Genomic DNA, 25,007 nt, shown 5'->3' on the forward strand with positions numbered 1-25,007 from the left:
GTCCGCAGTCAAGGCACATATGAGAAAGCAATCAATGAACTAAGGTGTCGCAACGAAAAACTGATGATTGATGCTTCTCATCTCTCTCCGTTCCTGTCTGTCCCTATCTATCCCTCTCTCTGACTCTCTCTCTGTAAAAAAAAAAGGAAAAAAAGTTCCTACCTCACTGTGTCCCATGAACATGCAGAACTCAGGAACAGTAGCAACACCCACATTATGCTTATTTTAACTGGACTTCATCTTAGAAGGGAAGGAGACACAGTAGGTCTTACAGCCTCTTCAGGATGGTGCTGCCAAAGAGACTGACAGGCACAGATCACTCAAAAAATGCCAACCCCTGGATTCTTTCCTTGATCTGACCCATAAACCTGTTCTTGGCAGCTGTACAGAAGAGAGCAGTTACCCCTCCGAAGAGTCGCCCTCCCTCCAGCACCCACCCGGAGGCCGGCTGGGCCACAGCTGGGAGGCAGTGGGAGAGAAGAGCAGTGTGAATCTCACTCACCTAAACTTCGACTTGGAGATCCGATGGCTGAAAGAGAAGGAGGAGACATTAGCAATGGCATGGATTTTCTTCCCTTTCAAAGATGGTCAGCCATGTCAGAGCAGTTTGATGTACCGTCTTGACTACAATGGGCATGGGACGGGTGTGACTTAGAACACCTCTGGAGAGAGAGAACCTTATCTGTCAGCATCTTCTGAGGTGTTTGACCCAGCTGACAAACCTATAGATATAGTGTCTTCTGAGTGGAGAGGGAGAGCCCCATGTTCTCAGGTGATCAGCGTCTGCCGTGAGGTTCCAGGAGGTCAGGCTAGGCAGCGGGTGAGGAATGCTACACTTTGGAAGAGCCAGAGGACAGGCAGGCTGCTCTGTAGATGGAGAATCTTAGCAGCCAGAAGCCACAGGCAGAAACATGCCGGTGTAGACCCCAGTGCCGTCTGAACAGGAGCCTGGCCAACGCTGGGTATGTAGTGAATATGAGCAAAAGGAGCCAGCTGGAAACTGAAAGGCCATGACCGTGCTGGCCTGAGGGCAGCAAACTGGGCCTAGAGAAGCAGCCCGGGTCCCGAGGGGAAACCCAGCACGCTGACAATCTCACGCAGCCCAGGAGACCCAGGGGGCCTTTGGGCAAGAGTACCAGGGAGGCATCTGGGTGGCTAACTTCAGGGGTCACTGTGGGGGGAGGGTCCGTTGAAAGGTGACACCTTCAAGGAGGCCCTGGGACTATCTAGTTCATGTAGGAGAGTCCAGGGTAGGCTGGATGGAGACAGGCTGAGGGAAGAGGGAGGGACGGAAGGAAGGAGAAAGTAGGGTAGGGAGAGATAGAAAAGAAAGAGGGACAGTGCAAGCACTTGAGACAACAAATTGAAGGCAGTGTTTCGGGAAGGCTTTGGCATTGAGGAGTGCCTACTGGAGAGACTGCAGGTGGACATGCAGAAAGACGCGGAATGCAAGTCAGAGGCGAAAAGGAATGGAGACAGCAGCAGAGAGGCAGAGGGACGCTGAGAGAACACAGGAGCAGGGACTCAGGAGGCAGCGGCTGCAGGCCGGCACCACCCCAGCTCAGCACAAAGCGAGCTCTGTCGTGCAGTAAGAAAACAAGCCCTCTTGTTGTTTTTTATTTAAAAAAAAAATTAAACCAGAAAATGTGACAGGTGGCAAAGCCATTGAGCATGAGATAATTATATCTCTGGGGTACTGAGAATCTGAGCCAAGTGCCTTTACTGCTCTGAACTGTTAGCTAATAACCTTTTCCCGCCTCCAAAGACTGCCTGCCAGGGCTGGAGGGCTTAATCACATGTTAACAAAGCGTATGGGAGGGGGACGGGGGCTAGGGCAGCCTGTTATTTAGAGCCACAGTTTAATGGGGAAACAAATGTTTTCCAGGTGCTAATTGGGTGGTGGGGAGTCTGGGGTGCTCTGTTCTCCAGCAGGGCAGTTCACTCTCCTGAGTGTAAAAACAAGCCAGCGTGGAAGATTGTGACCTCTGTGACTCGGTCCACAGAGCCTGGCTGGCCCTAGGTCTTCTCTCCAAAATGTCTCAATGACTCTTTCTCAGAGGCCTTCAGTATAACCATAAGTCCTTCTCCATAAGGCTGTCTCTCTCTGTCCAAGTGAGTCATAAGAAGAGTGGGTTCTGCCTGACAAGGCAATGGTGCAGTAGATAAGAGTGTTGACTTGGGATGCTGAGGACCCAGGTTTGAAACCCTGAGGTTGCCGGCTTGAGTGTGCGCTCATCAGCTTGAGCGTGGGGTCACCAACTTGAGCATGGGATCATAGACATAACCCCATGGTCACTGGCTTGAGCCCAAAGGTCACTGGCTTGAAGCCCAAGGTCGCTGGCTTGAAGCCCAAGGTCGCTGGCTTGAAGCCCAAGGTTGTTGCCTTGAATAAGAGGGTCACTGGCTCGGCTGGAGGCACATATGGGAAAGCAATCAATGAACAACTAAGGTTCCGCAACCATGAGTTGATGTTTCTCATCTCTCTTCCTTCCTGTCTGTCTTGTCTGTCCCCCTCTCTCTCCTACTTAAAAAAAAAAAAAAAGTGGGTTCTTCAAAACTACCACATGCAGTAACCAAGATCGGAACATTTCTATTTCCCGCTCTGGAAAGGGGCACAGGGAAGGACCAGAGCTAGCGGCGACTGAGTGAGGATCAGGCTGGCGTTTCCCCATGGCCACCAGCTATGGGCCCTTCCTCAGCAGTGTGGCACATTCTGAAGAGGAGGAAATGGAGCAGAACTTTCTTTTCCATTTAATCGCACATACTGATGTGTGACTCCAGACACCATACTTGAAGTCCGATTTTCGTCGTCATTGTTGCTGTTCTCAGGGGACTGTGAGCATAATTTTAGGCGTTCTGAGTCTGAAACATTCATCCCTTTTTAAGTGCCATGTTATTTAAGTGTCCCTGCTCGAGAGGGGGAGGGTGCTGTTCAGAAGGCACGTGTCTGGAGCCGAAGGAAAAGCCCAGCCCTGGGAGGGCTGAATTTAGAAGTTTTGTAAAGCTCACATGCCTTGATTCCTCCATCCTTCCCACACATGGGGGAGTCAACAGTAGATCCTACTTTGTGAGAACAGAGAGACCCCCTGCACTGCATCCTTTCACCGCCCAGGACATACCCATCAATCAGGGTTTAGACAGCTGGTTCCCTGTCTGAGCTCGCAAGCCAGGGAGCAGGTGGGCACCTTGTATCATGCACCACTCCATGCTCTGGGCTGTTTCACGCATGGTCAATGCTTCCCTTTCCCTTTACTGAGCACTAGAGGCTCCCGGCTTCTCCAGACCCCAACAGAGCGTGCACAGCATGCTCAGAAGGCCTACAGGCTTTTTCCATCATTATCCCGTCTCATCTCGTCCCGGCCTGTCCCATCCCGTCCCGTCTCATCCCGTCCCGTCCCATCCCATCCCATCCCATCCCATCCCATCCCATCCCATCCCATCCCATCCCATCCCATCCTGTCTCATCCCATCTCATCCCGTCTCATCCTGTCCCATCCCATCCCATCCTGTCCCATCCCATCGCATCCCGTCCCATCCCATCCCATCCCGTCTCATCCTGTCCCATCCCATCCCATCCCATCCCATCCCATCCCATCCCATCCCATCCCGTCCTATCCCATCCCATCCCATCTCATCCTGTCCCATCCCATCCCATCCCATCCCGTCCCGTCCCATCCCATCCCGTCCCATCCTGTCCCATCCCGTCTCATCCTGTCCTGTCCTATCCCATCCCATCCCATCCCATCTCATCCTGTCCCATCCCATCCCATCCCATCCCATCCCGTCCCGTCCCGTCCCATCCATCCCATCCCGTCCCGTCCTGTCCCGTCCCATCCCATCCCATCCCATCCCGTCCCATCCTGTCCTATCCCGTCTCATCCTGTCCCGTCCTATCCCATCCCATCCCATCCCATCCCGTCCCATCCCATCCCATCCCGTCCCATCCCATCTCATCCCATCCTGTCTCATCCCATCCCAACCCATCCCATCCCATCCCATCCTGTCTCATCCCGTCCCATCGCGTCCCATCCCATCCCATTCTAAAATCCCTATCTCGTGTTTTACATGGATTATTAAAGAGCAGGGAGGTGGCAAAAGTATTTAACACATAAGACCATTAGAAGAGCTCCACTGGGCTGGACCTGGGTTCATCCAATCCAAGATATTTTCTCTGCCCAGGCCTCCAAGACAAACCTAGGAAACCATGATTTTCTTTGATATTTAGGGTCAAAATTAGAGGAAAAATCCCAAACTCCTTTTGTTTTGCTTAGTTACTCAATTTGCATTTGTCATTATCCGACAAATACTTGAACTTCTGGCAGCTAAGTATGTCTCCTGGCCCTCCCCACCTCTTTGAGTAACGAGCACCGTGTGTTTACGAGCTGCTGTGTGAAGTAGCATTTGTCTGAATTGTTCCAATTTGCCTTTAACATAAATCAGAGGGCACCGGCGTCACCATCCAGGCTGACACACATCCTACTCAACCTCCTCGACTCTCCAACTCGACACCACCTATAGCTGTTGTTACTAGAAGGGTCAAACCCTGGACCTTGCCACTGCAGAGCATCTGCTTCAGCAACTAGACACTGTACTCAGCTGTTCACATCTCAGGCCAGAGTCCTTCTCTGTTGTCCCTCCTGCTCTTGCACTGAGCCCAGGATTTGCACTCACTGGGACTCCCAACCATTCACACTCTTCCAGGGCTCCCAGGTCAGTGCTAGACTTGACTTGCTGTGCTCAGCTTGGCCCACGGTCACCTCAATGTCGCCCTCCACACCACACAGAGCCCCCACCTGCCTGTGCCTTCCCCTGGGGCTGCTCGGCCAACTGCACCCTGGTTCACACCCCTGTTGGTGTGTTTAGTGCTTCCAGGCTACAGAGACTGCTGAAATAGATGTCGGATTGTTCCGCAGGTGGACTCCACATTGACGATGTCACTCCCCACCGTGGCTTCAGTGTGCTCAGCAATCTGTTTCTGACCTCCGAGTGACTCAGTAGTTTGAACCTCCTGTACTGTCCTTCAGGTTCCTAGCACCCAGAACCCTCACTTTCTGTGATGAGATGACAGATCATTTGGCGTGACTCCTATACTGACTGTTTTGCAGAGCCTGTTTCGGATCCTATATTCTTTACAGAACTGCAGGCTTTGAGAGCTGGGAAGGACTCTTGATCCCGCCTGGATCTATGGTTCCCAACTTATCAAGTAAGCGAATGCCTTATTCACATGAGATCTTCCACGAACACCCAATCTGTCAAAGAAGTGAGAGTGGTCTCCGCCCGTTGTGGCGCCACGGCCGGCTCCCAGGACCCGTGGCCGCTGCGGAGGGCACCCTGACGCAGCCTCGGGCCACGCCCTTGCTTTCCCAGTGGACGGACTGACACTCAGAGCAGAAGTGCTTTGGCTGAGATCCCATGGCCGATGACCTCTTGACCTGAGGACTCCTGATGTGGGGCTCTCTTTTTTCCACCTTCGGACCAGATCCGGAGGTAAAGGAACTCCTCCCTCCTCTGTAAATCCAGCATCTCACAGGCTGTGTTTGAAGTCAGCTTCCTTCCTTCTTAAGCAGTTTCTTCCCAGGAGCTCTCGTTTCCAGTCTGGAGCCTTTAGCCCCTCCCCTTTCATGGACTTTTATTTATTTATTTTTTGCCTCAAAAGATCGTCCCAGCCTTTACAATGATGAAGACAAGCCCCCTTTCTATGCTCCTGTTTTCCTCTCTCCCTTCCCTGCCCCTAGTTCTGGCATGAGTGCTCTGTGCTGGCTCACTGCCACTTCTTCACTGGGACACCAGCTCACGTGGTCGCAGCTCCAGGACCCACCAGGAACCTGCCCACCTTTGCCCATCGCCACAGGTGACAGCAGCTGAGCCATCATCACCTCACCCCTCAGGGACTGCGCGGAAGGCCGCGTCGCTCATGGGCCTGCTTCCCTGCTGGCCTTCCTCCTCCTACTCAGCTTCTTGTCTCAAAATGATCCGCCAAGAATGCAAAACTAACCAAATCAACCAGTGCCATGTTCCATGACTTCCCACCATCTTATGACAGAGACTGAGATCATCAAGGGGTTGGCCGGGCCCTGCCCCATCTCCAGCCTCGCCTCCCCATCTCCGCTCACGGCACACTGCCCAGCAGGCCTCTCTCAGCGCTGCCACGCAAGGGCCTCGAGGTGCACCATTGCCTCTGACCGGAATGCTCTTCCTTTCTCTTCACCCTAAGTCAAGTCCTGCCCTCTGTTGTAAACCCATCTAATGGTCACTTTTCCTTCTTAACACTTACACCCCCCTCCCCCCCCCTGTTTTAATGACTTATTTACATACGAATGTCCATTTCACACCTGATTACAGGCTCTAGTGAGGGGGTGTCAATTTGGTCTACTGCTATGCATCACCCTCACCCAGTTCCAAGCTGGGCGCATGGTTGACCGAGTATACAAGTAGATAGCTGTGTATTGAAATCCTTCCTCCAGTGGTTTCCAAGCCAGTGATACGGTCTGATCCTCCAGCACCTCTTCACCTGTTTTGTTTACTTGTTCTTATTCTTGTGTACCTGTGTCCCAAGGTTCTGCCTCTATTCCTCCATGAACAAGCCTTGTTCTATAATCTCATGAATGGTTTTCATACTGATAATCTCAAACATGTGACTCCAGCCCTGCTCGGAGCTGGACCCGGGACCTCCACACCTGCTGCCTATGTAATCCTGGAAAACCCTGGGCTGGCCCTTCTGCGCACGGCACTTCAGCATCCTTGTCATGTCCTGTCTCCAAACTTTGAGGACTCCTCCCTCTGCATCACCTGCCCTTCCACCTGCCTCCTCCACCTCCAATGTCACAATGCAGGTCCTGCTCCCCGCCCGTCCCCTTCAGGAACCACCTCTGTCCCGGCCTCTTACTACATATAAATCCTACCTGGACCTCATCTCACTATACAATAAGCCTCCCAGTCTCCTCACCACACGTCCACTCCACTCCCCGCCTGTTCTCACGCTGTCTCTCCCGTCAGGAGTGCTGGTAGTCTTACCCCATCACTGCCTCAGGTGGGGTCATGTGGGGGGTGGGAGATGGGTAAAGACTTATAAATACACATTATAATTCTAGTGCTGGGACCAGGTACTTTACAGGCACAGTGTAGGTATATAAACAGACACTTCATGGGGATAACAGGGACCATTTCTATGGAGCTCTTGAAGCCCGCAGAGTGTGTCCTTAAGGCAATGACAGATACACCAGAGAGACTGCCAGCTTCTCTCCGTGGGGGGTAATTATGTCCTTCCAACAGAGACCAATGCTCCCCCGACAGGCAGTCTCCAGTGACTTCTGGTGCCAGTGCCCCAGCCCCTCCTGGTCTGCAACTTGGGTCATGCCCAAAAGGGAGAGGGCAGGGTTCTTCATAATCTGCTCTCCAACCCTCCTTGGGGTTGTGTCATGATCACAGAAAGGCCTAGAACCAATGGACTTTAAAGGCTTGCTATCTGCCTGTCCCTAGTACGGCTGACGGCAACCCACTTTAGAAACTCAATTGCTTGTTTTGTGTTGTTCCAAAAGAAGAGAAGGGGGAAAAACAGGCTTGGCCTGCTGCTTAAAAATGTAATTAGCACCATATTTTAACAGATTTTGACAATAATTGCTTCCCGACAATGCTGAGAAACCTGCCGTGCAGACTCCCCGGAGCCGCTGTCAGAGTGAGTGATTCTGAAGGCCCCGCGGACCCAGGAGCAGAAGGTGCAAGAGTGGGTCTGTCCTCAGCCTTTGTTCCCTCTTCGTTGGCGCAGTGGCCGTTATTAAGGCTGCACGGCTTATGTTTAGACCTGGTTAACCTTGTACAAAGGGGTGGGTTTGCCCAGACTGCTGAGTCATTTCAGAGAGGAAGGGAGAGATAAAATGGAGTGGATTAGAAACTCACTCTCCCTGAGATGGGTCTGCTCAGAGCCTTCTCTTTGCACTGCCTGTCGGCGTCCAGGTGAGTTTAAGGTCTTCTTTGTCCCTGGCACTAGAAGAACAGTCTCTACTTCCCAGCCTGAAACCTGATTTGTCAGGAGGAGGCCTCATGCTCAAGGTCAATGTGACTCCCTGACAGAATATGACTTGAATCTTTGAACTCTGCCTTCTAAGACACTTGTAGTAAAGCCAACAGCTTCCTTATTTTTAGCAGGTAAATCATTGGTCCCCTTCATTTTTTTTTTTTTTTTGAGGGGAACATTTCCAGGGACTACTGGTTTCCACTTTTAAGACTGAATTAAGATAGGCGATGGTGATAACCGCTGTGGGACTGTTCCTCCTCACGCCTGGCCCCATCCCAGGCCAGAGTCACTCATCGAAGCCAGGCCCAGGGGTTGGACCCAGGGAAAGGGAGTCCTGGATGTCTAGGCTGGGGTTGATATTAGAGAGCCAGCAACCGTCTCAGCACAGCCGAGTTTCTTAACTCAAGTTTGCACTTTGGGCACCTGCTTCCCTTCACCAGACAGATAAGTTTGAGATGCAGGTAAGGACCGACATGTTTACCACCTCCTAGTGTATTTTCTTACCTGTATGCTTTCCGTCTAGGTCACTTTGATCACAACGGACAGGGTGGTTAGCAGGACCAGGGAACACTAACATAGCCGTCCCTTATGAAAGGGAATGAGGGGCTGGGAGGAAAGGGGCTTCAGGGTCACTCCCCCCCCAACACACACTCTTTTCTGTATTTCTCCGATGTGAGGGAAAGGAGCTCAGATTGGAGCCTCACACAAGTGCTGAGTCGAGGAGTGGTCTCAGTGTAAGACTCATTTCCACTGCCTGGGGCTGGGCTCACCCTGTGCCCTCCACACTCCACACAGCTGTCTGCTACTTGCCGTGCTCTGATCTCTGCCCAGACTGGTGACTGCGATGAGCCACCTCCTTCTGTCTTCAGGACGCTGCTTCCCTGACGGGGTCCCTCGGAATAGCCCCAACCCTGGGTTTGCCGTGCCTACTCACGCCAGCCTGGCCCCACAGTTTTCTCCCTCGATGTCACCGCCAGCCACGTTCTCAGTGTTGACAGACTCCGTCTCACTTGTGGGCATACTCACTGCAAGAGTCAAAGGGATACAGAACAAGGCACGAGGGTGGGGAGGAGAAGGGGGGAGAAGAGCATTAGTTTGCAGTACACTCAATCCCAGGAGGGGTGCAGTGGGGAGGAGGGGTGCAGTGGGGAGGCGGGGTGCTGTGGGGAGGAAGGGGGCCAGCTGCACCTGCTGGTGAGGGGTAGGGGTGCTGCTGGGAGCAGGCTGAGGCCCTGGCACTGCCCAGGATTTCTGCAAGGGGTGACATGCCTGCTGCTTGTCTAGGGTACAGCGTGCTGCCAAGGACACTGTACAGAGTGGGAATGTGGAAGGAGTCCTGGTGATATGACCATTTACCATATAGGAGACATCTTGAAAACACTCCCCATCGAACCTTCATCTACCCTCAATTCTGTGCCCTCAGAGAAGCTGGGCAAGCTTTTCCCATGCATACATCCACTGCTTGCCACAGAAAGGGGAGCTTTCCTGAAAATAGTTCATTTCCCTTATTTTTTCTACCCACCAGTTCTAAGGGGCTCTATTCCCAAACTTAAGGTCCAGCTTGTTTGTAGAAAGGGCATTTCTGCCACCCGCTTGAACTACTAGATAGATTTAAGGAAAGCCCCTTTCCTGCAGCGTCTATGGGGAGTCTGTTATGTTGAGGACAGCACCTGACACAAAGAGCTTGAGCAGAACTGTGCACTACGATTCAAACTAGCACTGCAGACCTCAGGAAGGAGGGACCCACCACACTAAGCTGGCACGTGGCTTGAAGACAGACTGCAGGTACGCAGTCTCCCCTTCCAGCAACCTTGACATTCCTACCTCAACCGGCTGACTCTGACACAGACTTCTCTTTCCACTGGTGCATCCTGAGCTTTCAGACCAGCGGGAGTTTTCTCCATAGAACTCATTTGACAGCTTAAAAGAAGCCATTTTTAAAAATTATTATTTTTGGTTCCAAATAAAAATTTAACTCAAGGGAATCCTTCTCTGCCTTCTACTGCCCTTCTAACATGACCTAGCACTGAGTTCCTCATCTGTGGCAACCCTTGTTCTCTAAGGGGCCGTCACAGCTCGGTCCTGGTTCAGCTCTCGCTGCGCACAGCTCCTGTGTGGAGACAAAGCTGGTAGCCCCCGGCGGCCAGAGAATCTGCAGCTAGTGAGGGTGTGGCATCAGGTGACGTGGCACTACGTGATGAGTTCCACGGAGCCCACCACAGCCCAGGAAAAGGCTTCTATTACTTATATGGATAAGGTTGCTGAATGTGGATTTTTCCCAGTTTCTTCTCTTGTGGATGAACTCAAGATGGACAGGTGAGAAGAATCTCAAGACCATTGAAGATATAAAGAAAAGCCCATGACTTACCGTGTGTTTAACTGTCATGTATGAAAGACCTGTCCACCTTCGGACTCATTTTTAACAAAGTTGGGTTGTGAACAATCTGGATTCCATTTTAAAAATGTTTGGAGATAGATGGGACTTCAGACATTATCTAGCTGTAACTTGTCCCCTTCACTTCCCAGGAAAAAAAAGTGAGGAGTAAAGAAGGGACAGATGCCCAAGGTCACACAGTGGGTTAGGACAGTACATCTGCACCATGTGCATTTAGATTGTCCCCTTGGTGACCAACTCCCTTCCCTACACTCTAGGACAGATCAGGTTCTTACAGCTGAATCAGACTACGGGGACATCATTGGAGCATGGTGAGAGGCCGAAGGGCAGTGTTGAATCTTACAGCATTAACATTCTCTTTGCAGCCCGAGGTCTGAGGGAGCTGGTGAGCAAGACCAGACCTTAGAGATGGCTTTAGCTTAGGGAACTGGGAAGTTAAGACATTCAGAGCTTGCCAGAATTCCTTGGTCCATCCACATTGATGAGGAAGTAATATAATTAAAAGCCTTCCACCTCTCAATCTATCTCCAGCCATTTCTGACCAAAGGTTCCTTTAACTCTTTAAACAATGTTATTTAAATAGCTGAGCTGTGTATATAAAGCTATCTCACCTTGTGACACTTTGCTCCTAGAGAGCCCCTTGGGTGTGGCATAGTGTGATGGTAGTGGTAGGCATGGAAAGACAATGCCTTCTTCTTAGGAGAAGGCAGGCCCGGGCAGTAGGAGGAACCATATTATCTTATAAATCAAAGCACTGCCTATACCAGGACCAAGCTGGCATTGACAGTGATCTTGCCCTTGGCCGGCACTATTCAAAAAGAATGTTCCATCAAAGGACAGCTGCTGATTATCATGACTGCTGACTTTGTACATACAATGGGATGACAAGGCAGTGGCTATGAGTGAGACAGACTGCCACCTCCCTCACAAAAACACACACATGCAAACATAGACACACACATATGCACACACATGACCACCAAAAGCCATCCAGCCTGGTATGTAGCCACACACATTGACACGCACAGAGCACAGGGGAACGTTACCATGGGTTTCTGTGGAGTGACTAAACCAAGCAAACTTCCCTTTCTTCTGATCAAGCAAGCCTGCTGGAGCGCCTCCTTTCACAGACAAGATGGCCACTTTCAAGGACCAGGAACAAGACAGAGCGAGCATGCAGTCAGCCACGGGCAAAAGAAAGAAACAAAGAACTCAGCTTTCACATAGGGCATTCATTTTCATCTCCAAAAATAAAAACTAAAACATTGTAAAAAGCAATAAATCAAAACAAATATGGAAACATAATAAAATACAGTGTGTCCATAAAGTCATGGTGCACTTTTGACCGGTCACAGGAAATCAACAAAAGACGATAGAAATGTGAAATCTGCACCAAATAAAAAGAAAACCCTCCCAGTTTCTGTAGGATGATGTGGCAGCATGTGCACATGTGCAAATGATGACATAACACCGTGTATACAGCGGAGCAGCCCACGGCCATGCCAGTCAAGATGTGGACGGTACAGAGGAAAGTTCAGTGTGTTCTGTGGCTCACTAAATTCGAATTGTTGACCAAAGTGCAACGTGAATATCAGCACGTTTATAACGAAGCACCACCACATAGGAATAACATTACTCGTGGGGTAAGCAGTTGAAGGAAACCGGCAGTTTGGTGGAGAAACCCCGTTCTGGTAGGCCATTAGTCAGTGACGAGTCTGTAGAGGCTATACGGGATAGCTACCTAAGGAGCCCTAAAAAATCTGTGCATAAGCCCACATCAAACTGCACTGAATAGGTATGAAACTGGGAGAGTTTTCCTTTTATTTGGTGCAGATTTTACATTTCTATTATCTTTTGTTGCTGTCCTGTGACCGGTCAAAAGTGCACTATGACTTTATGGACACACTGTAGAACCAAAACCCCCCAAATCACATGAACTAATGACACAAAACAGACGGTGGACATTGGGAGTAGGAATGTCTCCGGCAAGGCTTCAGGCTGTACTGGTCTATCTGGTCAGTGGCCCTGAGGGGAGGGCCTTCCAGAAGGGGCCACCCTGCAGCCTTCTTTGGGGGGTGTCCTTTTACAGACCCCCAGGGGCTAACTGCTAAAATCAATCTACAGCCTTGGTGTCCCCTGACACCTCTTACAACCAGATCACGCCCTTGCAGGTAGAAAACAACTGTGGATCTATGTGCCCCTTTGTCCAGTTCAATCATTCAGTTCCATTTAGTAGAGCCCTACCAAGTGCCTCAGGTCTGATCCCATCCCAAACATGCATGTATCTGTTTTTAATAGGTTTAAATAGGCAAAGAAGAGAGTGGCAAAATTGCTTGTTAGTGGGTGGTCTTTTGAGGACGTTTGTGTATAAGAAAGAATTCTGGAAGCTTCTCTCAGGCTGGGGCTGGAGTTGAGGAGGGTGTGTTGCCAAGGGCGTGAAGATGACGATCGTTGCAAGTGGAGCACGGGGTCCTGTATTCTGCAGTGGACTTGGAGCTCTGCTTATCAAATGCTTTAGCTAACTGCCGAGAAAGAGAATTTTTCCATGCCCTTTGATAGAACTGGCATTAACTGCACCTCTGCCAGGCTCCTATGGAGGATGCTGGGACGAGTGGTGAGTCAGGCAGTCGCAGAGGACCAGTGAGGAGGGAACTCTCCTACCACTCAGGAGCAGAAGCACGTGTCCCGAGGAGGGATGGACAGGTGGCCCAGGAAAGGGCATGAAGGGAAGGTACTCCTTTACCTCACTTTCTTCCCCCGGAATTCAGATGAGGTTTAATAAACATCCTTGAGTACTGCTTGTGAGAATTCTGAAGGCTGCTCATGACAAAAAAAGAGTCAGCCTTACTTTTAACCTACGTAAAGGGCCATTTTCCAGACACACATCTTTAAAAGACAAAACTTGGAATGAGCATAAACTTCACAAGTACCACTATTTTTTTTTTTTTTTTTTTACTTCTGAAAATTCCCATTTGAAAAACAGTACTGAAAGGAGCCAAAATGAATGTCTCAGATTTGGCTTCTAGAAAAGAAGGTATGTCTCTGCTTAGAATAATAGTCACCCAAGTGAACATCTCCTGAGAAGTCGTCTTCTTTTTTCTTTTTTTTTAAATTTTAGTGAGAGGAGAGGAGGCAGAGAGACACTCCTGCATGTGTCCTGACCAGGATGCACCTGGCAAGCCCACTAGGGGGTAATGCTCTGCCCATCTGGGGCCACTGCTCCAAGGTTCAGCAACCGAGCCATTTTTTAGCACCTGAGGTGGAGGCCACGGAGCTATCCTCAGTGTCTCAAGTCTATTCGCCCAAATGAATCGAGCCATGGCTGTGGGAGGGGAAGAGAGAGAGAGACAGAGATAGTAGGGGAGGGGAAGGGGTGGAGAAGCAGATGGTCACTTCTTCTGTGTGTACTGACTGGGGATCGAATTCGGGACATCCACACGCCAGGCTGATGTTCTACCACTGAGCCAACTGGCCAGAGCCTGAGAAGTCTTCTATTCAGAAGCTGCCAGTCACCAAGTTTCTATTCACACAGTTGTTTGGGAGCCAATGTTGAAAAGTCAAGAACACTGTAACCTGTTACATAGAAGCATTAGCCAACCTTTGGCTTTGGCATCAGTATTGTCCAATCTTGTTCATCTTCAAAAATGTGTGATACCTTCAAAAACAATAGAAGGTGCCCTGGCCAGATAGCTCAGTTGGTTAGAGAATCCTCCCAAAGTGCAGAGGTTGCCAATTCAACCCCTGGTCAGGGCACATACAGAAATAGATCTATATTCCTCTCTCTTGCTCTCTCTCTCTCTCTCTCTCCCTTCCTTTTTCTCTAAAATCAATCAATCAATAAAAAAAATAAAAACAATAGAAAGAGCATGATAAAATCATTGAATTTCACCAGGCCCAGTCTTTCATGAGGGTGAAGTTGGCAGCCACCTGTGTGGAAGTGATCTGAAGAACATCTAAATCACGTCCCTTGATGGTAGGCAGTAGTCTGCACTAGATCTGCACTTTTGGGTGAAGTTATATCAGAAAGTTCCTTGCTGAAATAATATTATCATACAGAACAGTACATTAACATATTAGAGCTTGTTAATTTTTAACAGTTCATCCCATAAGCATGCAAGGGAACAAGATGGGTGAAGATGCAGTTGTCTTCCTATCACTAAAGGATTAGACAGCAGGATCATGGCTGCTTCCTTAAGGGAGTTGCTACCCTAGAGAGATGGGCTTGAATTCCTTCTTGGAAAGTTAGTGGCCAAACATTTGAAAGTTGAGAATTAAATACTGAATACTTTCGTATTTCCCCATGTATATATAAGACGCACCCTTTCCCAAAAAATTTGGGGTCTAAAAACTGGCTGCGTCTTACTCAGTGGTCGTAGATTTTTTTACTTGTATTTAAGAAGTGTGGAATTTCAAATGCTATAGACGGAACTGAGGATGAGGCAATATATGAAGACAGTGATTCATCATCAGACATAGATGAGGACAAACTAATGGATGGGAGTTTTCACAGTGATGGGGAGTTGTATGAATTTTATGGTGAATGAAATCTGATTTTAATAACTTTATGTAATACATTTTTTTTTTTCAAAATTCGGCCCCCAAATTAAGGTGCATCTTATACATGGGTGTGTCTTATACATGGGGAAATACACTAATTCTGGGGCCGAGATGGACAGCCTGACTCCTTCTTGGACACTCAGACAGTGAACTGGTTGGAAACCAAGGCAGGAAGATGTCAAAGAACCTACGTGCCCAATGGCACTTCTCCTCTAAAGGCAGCCCAGCGGAGGCCCTGAGGAGTGAAGCTTGGTGTCTGTGCATCTGCAGATGACATGGTGAATGCTATGTGATTCCTGAATGGATTTAGGATGAAGAATTCTGAGGAAGACCTCTGGAATGCTATGTGATTTCCTGAATGGATTTAGGATGAAGAATTCTGAGGAAGACCTCTGGAATGCTATGTGATTTCCTGAATGGATTTAGGATGAAGAATTCTGAGGAAGACCACTAGACAGAAATCTGCTTTTCTGACTTTCTGATTTCACCGATACTACATACTGGGTCTCTGGGCTCTCCTATCCTTTGGCTTCTGTTGAGAAGAATCCAAAAGAAAATGAGATTTTCATGAGAGAGTAATTAACAGCTGCCATGGCAGAGGGTGAAGAACATAATTACATATTTAGGAATACCACCAATGGCTACAATGTGTGTGTAGAGTCCATCCTGCCAACAACTGATTACATCTTGAATTAATGGCGTCTTTCTACCAAACTTCTACTCTTGGTGGCAGCTCTTGCTTGAATGGTCCTTACTGGGACAATTTCTGTGTCTTTAGGAGGTACAGTTCTGGTCTAACAGTAACCATTGCCCACTGATCTGCTTGGAGAATAGTTGTGTGGATTATGATGAGCCACATCTGATGGGAGATAACTTCCTAACACTGGGAATCCCATGAATTGTACCGGGAGAGGAACACTAGATCCAAGCTGCTGTGGAGACCGGTATTTCCTGGTACATCTGGATGTGCCAACCCTCTGACAGTTGATGCACTAAAGTTTAGGAATCCTCTGTTAAATGCCAGGCAGTGCCTGGAAAACATGCTGCACAGACTGGCCGGCCAGCCCTTCTGCGGCTGTGGTCACCAGGGGAAGAAGAGGCGCAGTCACACAATCCCTGTGAAACTAAGGAGCTTCTCCAGTCAGGTCCTGTGCTGCTGAGAACAAGCCTCCACGCGATTCGTCTGCTCCAGGCTGCTCCGGCGCGTTCACATGCGTGTGTCCCATAAAAAGAAACTAGGTCTCACTCAGCCAACACGATGCAAACGTGATGCAACATGTGTGCCCAAAGATGGCCAGACTCATTTACATAACTCCTTTTTTTTTTTTTTTTTTTTTTTACATGAACCATAACTTCAGGAGGGGCCAAGGTCTGAAAGCAAGAGCAACTTCATACTGATGAAGACAAAGGCAGTCACTAAGGTTACTTAGCAATCGATCCGCAAAGGAAACAGGAAGCAAATCTTCTTAGGCATTCTGTCCTTTTCTCTACTTTTCCTCCTGTCTTTTCCTCCCTCCCTCCCGCCTTCCCATCTTTCTCATTCCTGAGGCTGGAGGAGATATATGGAGAACTCTCCACATAGGAAATATTTGGCCTTGCTTCCTGACGCCTCTGTCTCAGGTCTTGTTATGCATCGCAACGGACTGAGTGACATTAGAGCAAAGCTCCAGAGGGAATAAGGAATGAACTTGGGGAGAGATGGAGGAATCTGCATAGGTCTGGAATCCTCGGTCACACAAAATGGCTCTGACTTTGTCGTGGGGATAAAGCTTTGCAGTGCCCTGTTGTGACTGTCGGTGAGAATGGGTGGCCTCTCTTGAGATCTGCCTAGTCTTCATACTGGAGCTTAGCTGGGGTCTTCTTGTTAGCTGAGGTCAGAGAATGCATCAAGTGCTGTAACCTCTGCTCTCCTCTTGTTGAAAGAAGGTTGGCGCATCCAGGCCAGACACCCCAGGAAGTAAGTAGATGAAGACATTTCTACCCACCCTGAGCTCTCCGGTGCCATGCAGAGCTGAAGCGCTGACTCCAGGTCAGCCAGGCCCTGATCCCAGGTTTCCCGCGTATGCTGAGACGGGACCGAAGCACTTCCTGTGCCACTTACTGGCAGATGCCCATTTTATTATCTTTTTAGCATATGAATGGTATAATAAGAATTCATTTTCCCAAAAGTGTTAATCAGAGATAGGGCTAACAAGCAAAAGGATCCCTAATTCCCTACCTTACTGCTTCCAATCTGGACCCTAAAACTCCCTGCCATTTGGTTCTATCCTATCTGTGATCGCTGAAGGTGTCCCCTCAGAATTTATATATTTAAGTCCTAACTCCTGTATCTTAGAGCTGTATTTGGAAGAGATAGACTCTTTAAAGAGGTAATTAAATTAAAATGAGGTTATAAGTTTGGGCTCTAATTCAAGATGACCAGTATCCTACTCAGAAAAAAAAATTTGGACGCAGCCACTCACAGAGGGCAGAGGACGTGAAGACCTAGGGAGAAGAGGGCCATCTCCAAGCTGTGGAGACAGACCTGGGGCACCTGCTTCCCTCACGGCCCTGAGGAGGAACTGACTCTGCTGACACCTTGACCTTGGACTGGCCCCCAGAGCTGTGAACAGTGAATATCTGTTGTTCTGTTGTTCAGACGGCCCCAGCCAACTAAAGCTCTATCTATTCACCCTTATTTCCTGTTACTTCTAGCAGAAACTCTCCACCCACACTGGGCTGTCCTGCTCATTGTCCTTTGAAATGTGCCACCTTTATCACAACCTCTGGGCTTTTACAGATATGATATTACATATCATATCCTCCTCTGCAGTGCCTGTCCACCTCCCCTGAACTATTCCAAGAGTCAGGAAACGACAGCCTTTGGGCCCAATCCAGGCTGCTCTTGTCATGACCACCCCCTCTAACTTCTGGAAACAGTACTTGGTCCCTTCAGGCCTGCAGTGATACAGTTCCCTCTGGGTGCTGCCCTCTGGGTCCTGCACTATCCCTTGCTCATTTCTTGAACCCATGCCTCCATCTTCATTAACCTCTGCCTGAATTACCCAGTTTACCATCTACCTGGGCAGGCAAGGTAGATAGCATTATTCCATTGGCAGGTGAAGGGTAGTCCCTCCCAAAAGTTAAAGGTGACAGCTAATAATGGCAGAGAATGGCTGTCCTGGAGCCCAGGACTTTCTTGGTTACATCAGGAACCTCCAGAATAAGATTGCTTAAATACATGTTCGCAGGCTGAATTATTGATAAGAACAAGTGGTATAGGGCATTACCATGCTATTGTTTTAGCCCCACAGCAGAATGGAATCGAACTGCCCCAAGAGTGTCTCTACAGAGGAACTGTGTTACATTCCATCAAATTTTTCTCTTGCAGAAAAAAAAACTTGGGAAGTTACTCCTGACTACGTTTCTGCAGGTTGGTACACCAAGCACATGGCTACAGGTAGTCTCAAGCTGACAGGTGAAGGAGCTCTTTATATGTCTCTATCCAGCTCAGTCTCAGAAACATCCCCAGGCAGGAAGTCTAGGGAATGCTAGGCAGTCCTTTCTTGGCCTTGTCACTGAACAGTTCCAAACCTTTGACAAGTCACCTGATGATTCTGGGGTTTCATTTTCCTCATCTCTTATATAAATAAATTGAACTAGATGATGAGTTATAGGTCTCTCATATAGGAAAGAGAGGTAGTAGCAGAGAAGAAAAGCAAACTGCAGTGGGGAAAAAAACAAGAGATGGTGAGAGAGAAAGCATAATGGTCCCCACCATGGCAGCCATCTGGGTTGAAAGGTCACAGAGAAAGGTGCCACCAATCTTCAGAGCTGGCTCAACCACTGCCTGCCAGCCCAGGCCCAGCATGCCTTCCTCCACAGAAGCAATTAAAACCTGGTTGATTTTGAGCCATCAGAAAGAAAATATAAAACAGGATTAAATATTAAGGAGCCAGAAAAGTGGCCTTATTAAAAAAGGCACAATATAGACATGATGCATCATTATTATAGTAATTATCACTGCTCTAAGCTGGGAGGAGGCGTCCATGCCCTTGATCTGCAGCTCTAATTCAAGGAAACCTAGGTCGCTGTGCTCCCAGCAGGCAGTAAACATCGAGTGCTCCGAGCAGAAAATTTCTCTCCACAATTGTGGCACCACTGAGTCGGGCCATCTCAGTTATTATGGGGAGGCAGGGAGCGGGTGGGTGTGAAGGCAGGTGGGTGGTGGCAGGAGGAGGCAGGGGAAGGAAGTTCAGCTGCAGCAAATAAACACGTGTTCCTTCTCCTTTCCTTCCCTACCCCCACCTCACCTTCATTAGGGCTGACAGGCAGTGTGGAACATTTCCAAGCCCTTGGGACTATGGGGGAATAGGACCTCTGGTCACACAGGAGGGGCCGACACCCTCCAGACTGCTAAGAGAAAACACCCTATTGCAACCATTGGGGATGCAACAGGGAGCTTCTAGACATGGATGACAGTGTCCTTTCCTTGTAGAAGTCCTTAGGAAATTCAATTCTTTTAGGCACAAAACGACTCTTAGGTTGGGAGAGGACATAATTCTAGTTTCCCAAGGCAAGGTTGAGTAGCAGATGGTCATTCTCATGTGGTATGATATGAAAGGGACAAGTAATGACTGAAGTCCCCAACCCTTCTCCAACCCAGTCCAGTGATGTTTTCTGGTAACTCCTTTTTTTGAGGGCCTTGTCCCCTCAGAGTGTAAATGTCAGTCATTTCTTTCTCTTTTTTTGTATTTTTTGGCGAGACAGAGAGACTCCTGCATACACCCGACTGGGATCCACCCGGCATGCCCACTAGGAGATGTTGTTTCTTTGCAACCAGAGCCATTTTGGCGCCTGAGGTGAGGCTATGGAGCCATCCTCAGCACCCAAGCCAACTTTGCTCCAATGGAGCCTTGGCTGTGGGAGGGGAAAAGAGAGAAAGAAAGGAAAGGGGGAAAGGTAGAGAAGCAGATGGGCACTTCTCCTATGTGCCTTGGCCAGGAATCGAACCTGGGACTTCCACACGCAGGGCCAACGCTCTCCCACTGAGCCAGCTGGCCAGGGCTAATGTCAGTCATTTCTATCTTAATAACAACAACAGCTCCATTTTTTGGTCATTTGCTCCATGCCGCTGCTCTTCCATGCACTTTACACACATTAACTGATTCAAGCCTTACAACAACCCTGTGAGGGGCCATCTGTCCCCACCACGTTCCCAATTTATAGATCGGAAAATGGAGGCTTAGAGAATTAAGTGACTTATTAAAAATGAACAACTCATGAGATTGAGCATTTAAATGGTGGTGAATATTACACTCTCTTAGCTACTATATATACTACTAGATGAATTTACGAAACCCTTTCCTAATCACTAGAGAGGACTAGAGGACCCTGGAGATGTGCTTGCACCTCTAGGAGGAAAAGGGGCTGAAAGCGCAGGCAGAGGTGTGGGGAGAAGCCACTCATTTCATCACCCTGTCTGGGGCCTCCCTGGGCCTCCCTGCACTGCCAGTGCTCCTGGGGGAAGAGGGGAACAGGAAGCATGGGATCTGGAGCCAGGTGGCCTGAGATGGAGCCCCAGCTCTGCCACTTTGGAGCTGAGTGACTGGGATATGTTACTTTACTCCCCTGTGGCTCAGTTTCCCCACTACAAAACAGGTTTCAATCATGCCTGCATTGCAGGGCTAGATTCATTTCACAGTCAAGAATGTTAAGGTCTAGAAAGGTTCAGTGACTTGCCCAGAGTCACACAGCTAGTTAGTGGTCGAGGTCCAGTCCTCTTTCCACCATCCAGTGGATCCTCTTTTCACTTGTCACTTCTGTATCATGGGGAAGCTGAAAGCCCACCCTAGGTCATCATGGCTGAGCATAGACCCAGGGCTCCCTCCTGTGTCTGGAATTCAAAAATTCTACTGTGGGTGAGCCATGCCCTGCTCCTCGCTGTGGAAAACAGTTATGTAGAGCTCACGGTCCACTCTTTTTCCTTTGGGCTCTATCTTCCACTTCACTGCTTCCTGCTGTTCAAGATAATTTTGACCCAGGTCATATCTCCTGCAAGGAGGTTGGACAGGGATGTGGGTACCCACAGAGGGGGAGCTGTTGCAGCAAGGAGCAGTACCTTCTCCGGCAGGGTCTCAGCCTTGCCCTCCCTTCCAGCACACAAGTCCATTGCTGCTTTCAATTTCCAGGCTGCTTGCATTACTGGCGTTGCTGTGAAGTGAGTCACTTTAGCTTCCAACCCCATGGTGCCTCTTCAGCTCTGTAATTTCATGAATGAGTTTATGGGCAGCTGTCAGAATATCAATCAGCTCATCCGTCCCCTTCTGCGGCACATCCTTGCCTTTCACGCACCTGCCAGCTCTGCCTGCTGGATGCATGCAGTTGTTGTTTTCCTCCTTCTTGCCCTGGTTGCAAGGCCAAGGGTGCGCTCTACCCACTCTACCCAGCCGCCTTAGTCACCCACAGTTTTCGTTGAGAGGTCTGCGGCAGCATTAATGAAGACCCAGCGAGGCAGTGCTCCCCTTCCTCAGCATCAGCCAGGCCTTGACAGGACAGACAGCCAAAGCTCAGGACCACAGCCAAAGAGGCGCCGCCGCCAGAGGCAGGATTCTGGGATGGTGAAGGGCTATCTGTCAGGGTCTATGAAGAACCTGGAAGGTTTTAATTTAGATATGGTAGATCGGAAGACCTCATCACCATCTTATCCTTTTCATGTGGGAGGAAAGAGGAGTTTTGTGAAGAATAGGTGTCAGAGAATGAGAATTGGGCTCTGATGTTAAGAAACATTCCCCAAATGACCTGACTGCTGTGAGAGAGGAGTTGCTCATTATTGGCAGTTTTCAAGTATTGGCTGGGGGTTCGAGAAGGAGAGTTCTAGGATTTCTTGCACCTTAGAGAAAAAGAAACAGCTTCACGAGCAAGGAGAGCTCTGTGTGGTGAAAGGCCAGCGTGTTGACCGCTTGGGAGGGGCCGGGATTGCCCCGAGAGAAGGCGCCTGAAGACATCACAGCACTCTCTCATTGGATGGACGAGTCTCCCCTCAGCACCGTTTCTTCACCTCAGGCCACTGTCACTCACCACACAGAATGCTCAGCCTTTCTTCTGAGGCCCTCTGAAATTTGGTTTCATTCTAACTATCCAACCTTCTTTCCAACTTCACCCAGCGTTTGCCCTCTGGTCCAGGCATTCAGCTCTACTCTTGGCGTCCAGAATATGCCACATGTGCTCAGTGGTTGGACCCCATTTTGTGGAGGGCCTGACGCATGCACAGTGCTTTCCAGGTGCTGCACACCTGTCTCTGGCTTCTGCCTGGCTGGGGCCTCCCCGGAGCCCCTGCACATGCATAAGATCCCCCTTCCTTCCGAGGCTGCTGCCTTCACAGAGATGCTTAAACTGTGTGGCATTTCTCCTCCAGAAGCATGTGCCACGTGTGCCACATTGTGTTCAGCTCTGGTGCACAGATGGTCCTTTTCCAGCGTGTTACTGAGGGGCACAGCACTATGGTGTTAGAGCATGCACCTGAGTCACCTCACTGAACCCTCCCAGTCACCTGAGGAGACAGCCAGAGAAGGCATCTTCATTCACAGTTTCTAGATGAGGACCCTGAGCCTTCACGTGAGCTGAGCGGGGACAAGGACCCAGGTCTCTGTCCTCCACTCCCCATTGCTTCTCCGGCCATGGGTGCCTTTGACTTTCGCTCAGGAATGGGGGAAGACTCAAGGGTCTCGTCTTCTCACCACACCAGTGCCACTTGCCCTTCTCTGCTCCACACTCTTGTCCTTGCATTTCCACAGAAATGTCAGAAAGCACGAGGCCACCTTCTCTGGCACCAGGCTGACCTCCCTGGGCCACCAGACCGGAAGCGCTGTGGGACTCGAGCTGGAGGCCTGGGAGGTGTGTTGCCGACGTTGGTACTTGAGCACACACGCCTCCTTCGGCCTTCTTCGGCTCCTCCGCCCTCGGAGGGAGCAGGAGTGCGCATGCCTGGGACAGGGACAGGGTCAGCAGCGTCCGCCCACTCACTGCCCCATCACAGCGGGCACTGGAAGGCAGCCAGCCACCACTCAACTCCCTTCCTCCCTCCAACAGGTGACCACAGGTGGGCAGTGGCTGCTCCTGCCCACAGCAGCTGGATGACTCTGACCCAGGTACAGAGAAGGAGAAACCAACCCCAAACCAAATGTGTAAGAACAGGAGGATTTTAACGCCGGACAATGTCACTTTATCCTTCTCCTGCAAAGTCTCCCCTCCAGGTCCTTCTCTCTGGGCTGGCTCCCTATGGGGCATGTGAATCACCCTCTGTCCCCCAGTCTTAGAACTCTTTGCCATTTCTCAGGAGAGGCGGCCTTGTTGGAGAGGCTGACTATTATATCTCGAGAAGAAAAGGTTTTTGAAACCTAGAGAACTGGACCACAGTCTTCAACAAGCGAAAGGCCTGGAGGCAGTGACAGGAAGTAGGAAGGCCACTGTTCCAGAATGGACTCTGAATGGGAGGCCCAACCTTGGTGTCACCTGGGCCTCCTGTGGGGTGTAGACCACCTGTGTTACTGCTCCCCTCTGACTCCCAGAGCCTGTGCAAATTCCTGCTGCAGGCTCGGTGGCCCAGGAAACCCAGAAGGGAGTACAGGACACAGGGTTTGCGGTTTTTAGATGGACTCATGGCTGTGGTGGGTGGGACATGGTACAGGCTTTTCCTGGAGGAAGAGGAGTGCTGGTTGGAGGGACTGCACAATGAGCAGGTGCTCCTGGGTCTGTATACCAGGGACATGGGGACCTCGGGCAGATCCAAGCAACTCTATTGCTTTTGCTGCCAGGAGTATAGGAGTAATCCTTATCTTATGGTCAACTAAAAAGGTGTGAAGACAGGGTATTCATCTGATTTAGGAAAAGCAAAAAGGAACAGTGGTCTTTCTCTAATTCCAATAATACTGTGGGAGAGTGAACCTCTCTGCAGAGGAGAGGGACCAAGCACAGAGGTCAGCCGTGGTGAGCAGAGAGGGTGTAGAAGGGAGAGAGGTGGGTAGAAAGGTGTGATGGAAACTGTATATGCCAGCCAGGAGTCCTGAGTGGCAGGGTCCTGCTCAGCACTGGCTCGGTGATTAGGAATGACACAGGATTTTAACAGCTCAGTGATCCCCTCCTGGGCTACGAGGACGACCAAAGAGGTGGGTGATGCTCTCAAAAGCACACACTGAACCGGCATGTACGGCAGGAGGGGGAGCAGAGACAGAGAAGCAATTAGCAGGAGTCATTAGCCAAGTGAGGATAATTAGCAGCGCCACTGGAGGACAGAGCTGCGCCCAGGACACCTCAGACCAGCTCAGGGAGGTTAAACAGCTCCAGGTGTCAGCTCAGGGGAAGGAAGGAGCTCTAGGAACTGAAGGTGCACAAAAATGGAAGGGGTTTCTTGTGATCTGGTGGGTTCCTACCACAGAGTGTTCAAGAAAGGGGGTGCGCTCTACAGGAGTGTCAGGCATAGATGGAGGCCGGAGGTGAGAAGGAGAGAGCCTCTCAGACATGTCCTGGCACCGAGATTTTACCATTCAAAGCTTTAAGGCAAAGACAGGTGATCGGGATACTGGCTCTGGGAAAAGGACGGAAGGGTATGGGCCACAAGCAAGTGGGCTGACGGAGATGGAAGGTTGGCCATCCAAAGTTCCTAAGCAGAGGACACCTGCTGTCTTGCAGCCACATGCTGCCTGGCCCAGGGAGAGAGACGGAGAGAGACAGAGAGACAGAGAGAGAGAGAGAGAACCAGCGTCTGCCCAATGAAGACATTCTCTCCCTGGCCCAGCTCACTTCTGGAATATAGAACCCAGAGAAAAAGACCATGCCAGAGAGAGTACCCAGGGATTGAAATGCTCTGGACTTTATAGAAAACCAGAGGTTATTTGAGTATTGTTTTTACATATTAGGAAACTGAGGCCCAGAGAAGGAAGGGTTTGTGCGAAGTCACAGAGTATTAGAGCTGAGACTAGAGACCAGGTCTTCTTCCTATCAAGCAGGTATTTGGCAGTGGTGGTGGTGGGGGGTACCTTCTTCTTTGTGTGCATCTCTTTT

The 25,007-nt window shown here is 49.8% G+C and overlaps 1 protein-coding gene across 12 annotated transcripts in view; it reads right to left on the reverse strand.

The window, feature by feature from the left end:
• Positions 1–25,007, reverse strand: part of CACNA1C (calcium voltage-gated channel subunit alpha1 C) — a 786,403-nt gene that overhangs the window by 169,006 nt on the left and 592,390 nt on the right. For 9 of the 12 annotated variants that reach the window (XM_066258219.1, XM_066258227.1, XM_066258220.1 and 6 more), the window contains exons 6-8: positions 11,456–11,551; positions 8,949–9,039; positions 503–529 (exon numbers count right to left, since the gene is read on the reverse strand). In XM_066258219.1, the coding sequence (XP_066114316.1) occupies positions 503–529; positions 8,949–9,039; positions 11,456–11,551 (214 nt within the window). The remainder of the gene's footprint in view (positions 1–502; positions 530–8,948; positions 9,040–11,455; positions 11,552–25,007) is intronic. The other 3 variants (XM_066258229.1, XM_066258231.1, XM_066258230.1) reach the window with 1 other exon arrangement.

Source organism: Saccopteryx bilineata, chromosome 2 (genome assembly GCF_036850765.1).
Source record: "Saccopteryx bilineata isolate mSacBil1 chromosome 2, mSacBil1_pri_phased_curated, whole genome shotgun sequence".
Lineage (NCBI taxonomy): Eukaryota > Metazoa > Chordata > Mammalia > Chiroptera > Emballonuridae > Saccopteryx > Saccopteryx bilineata.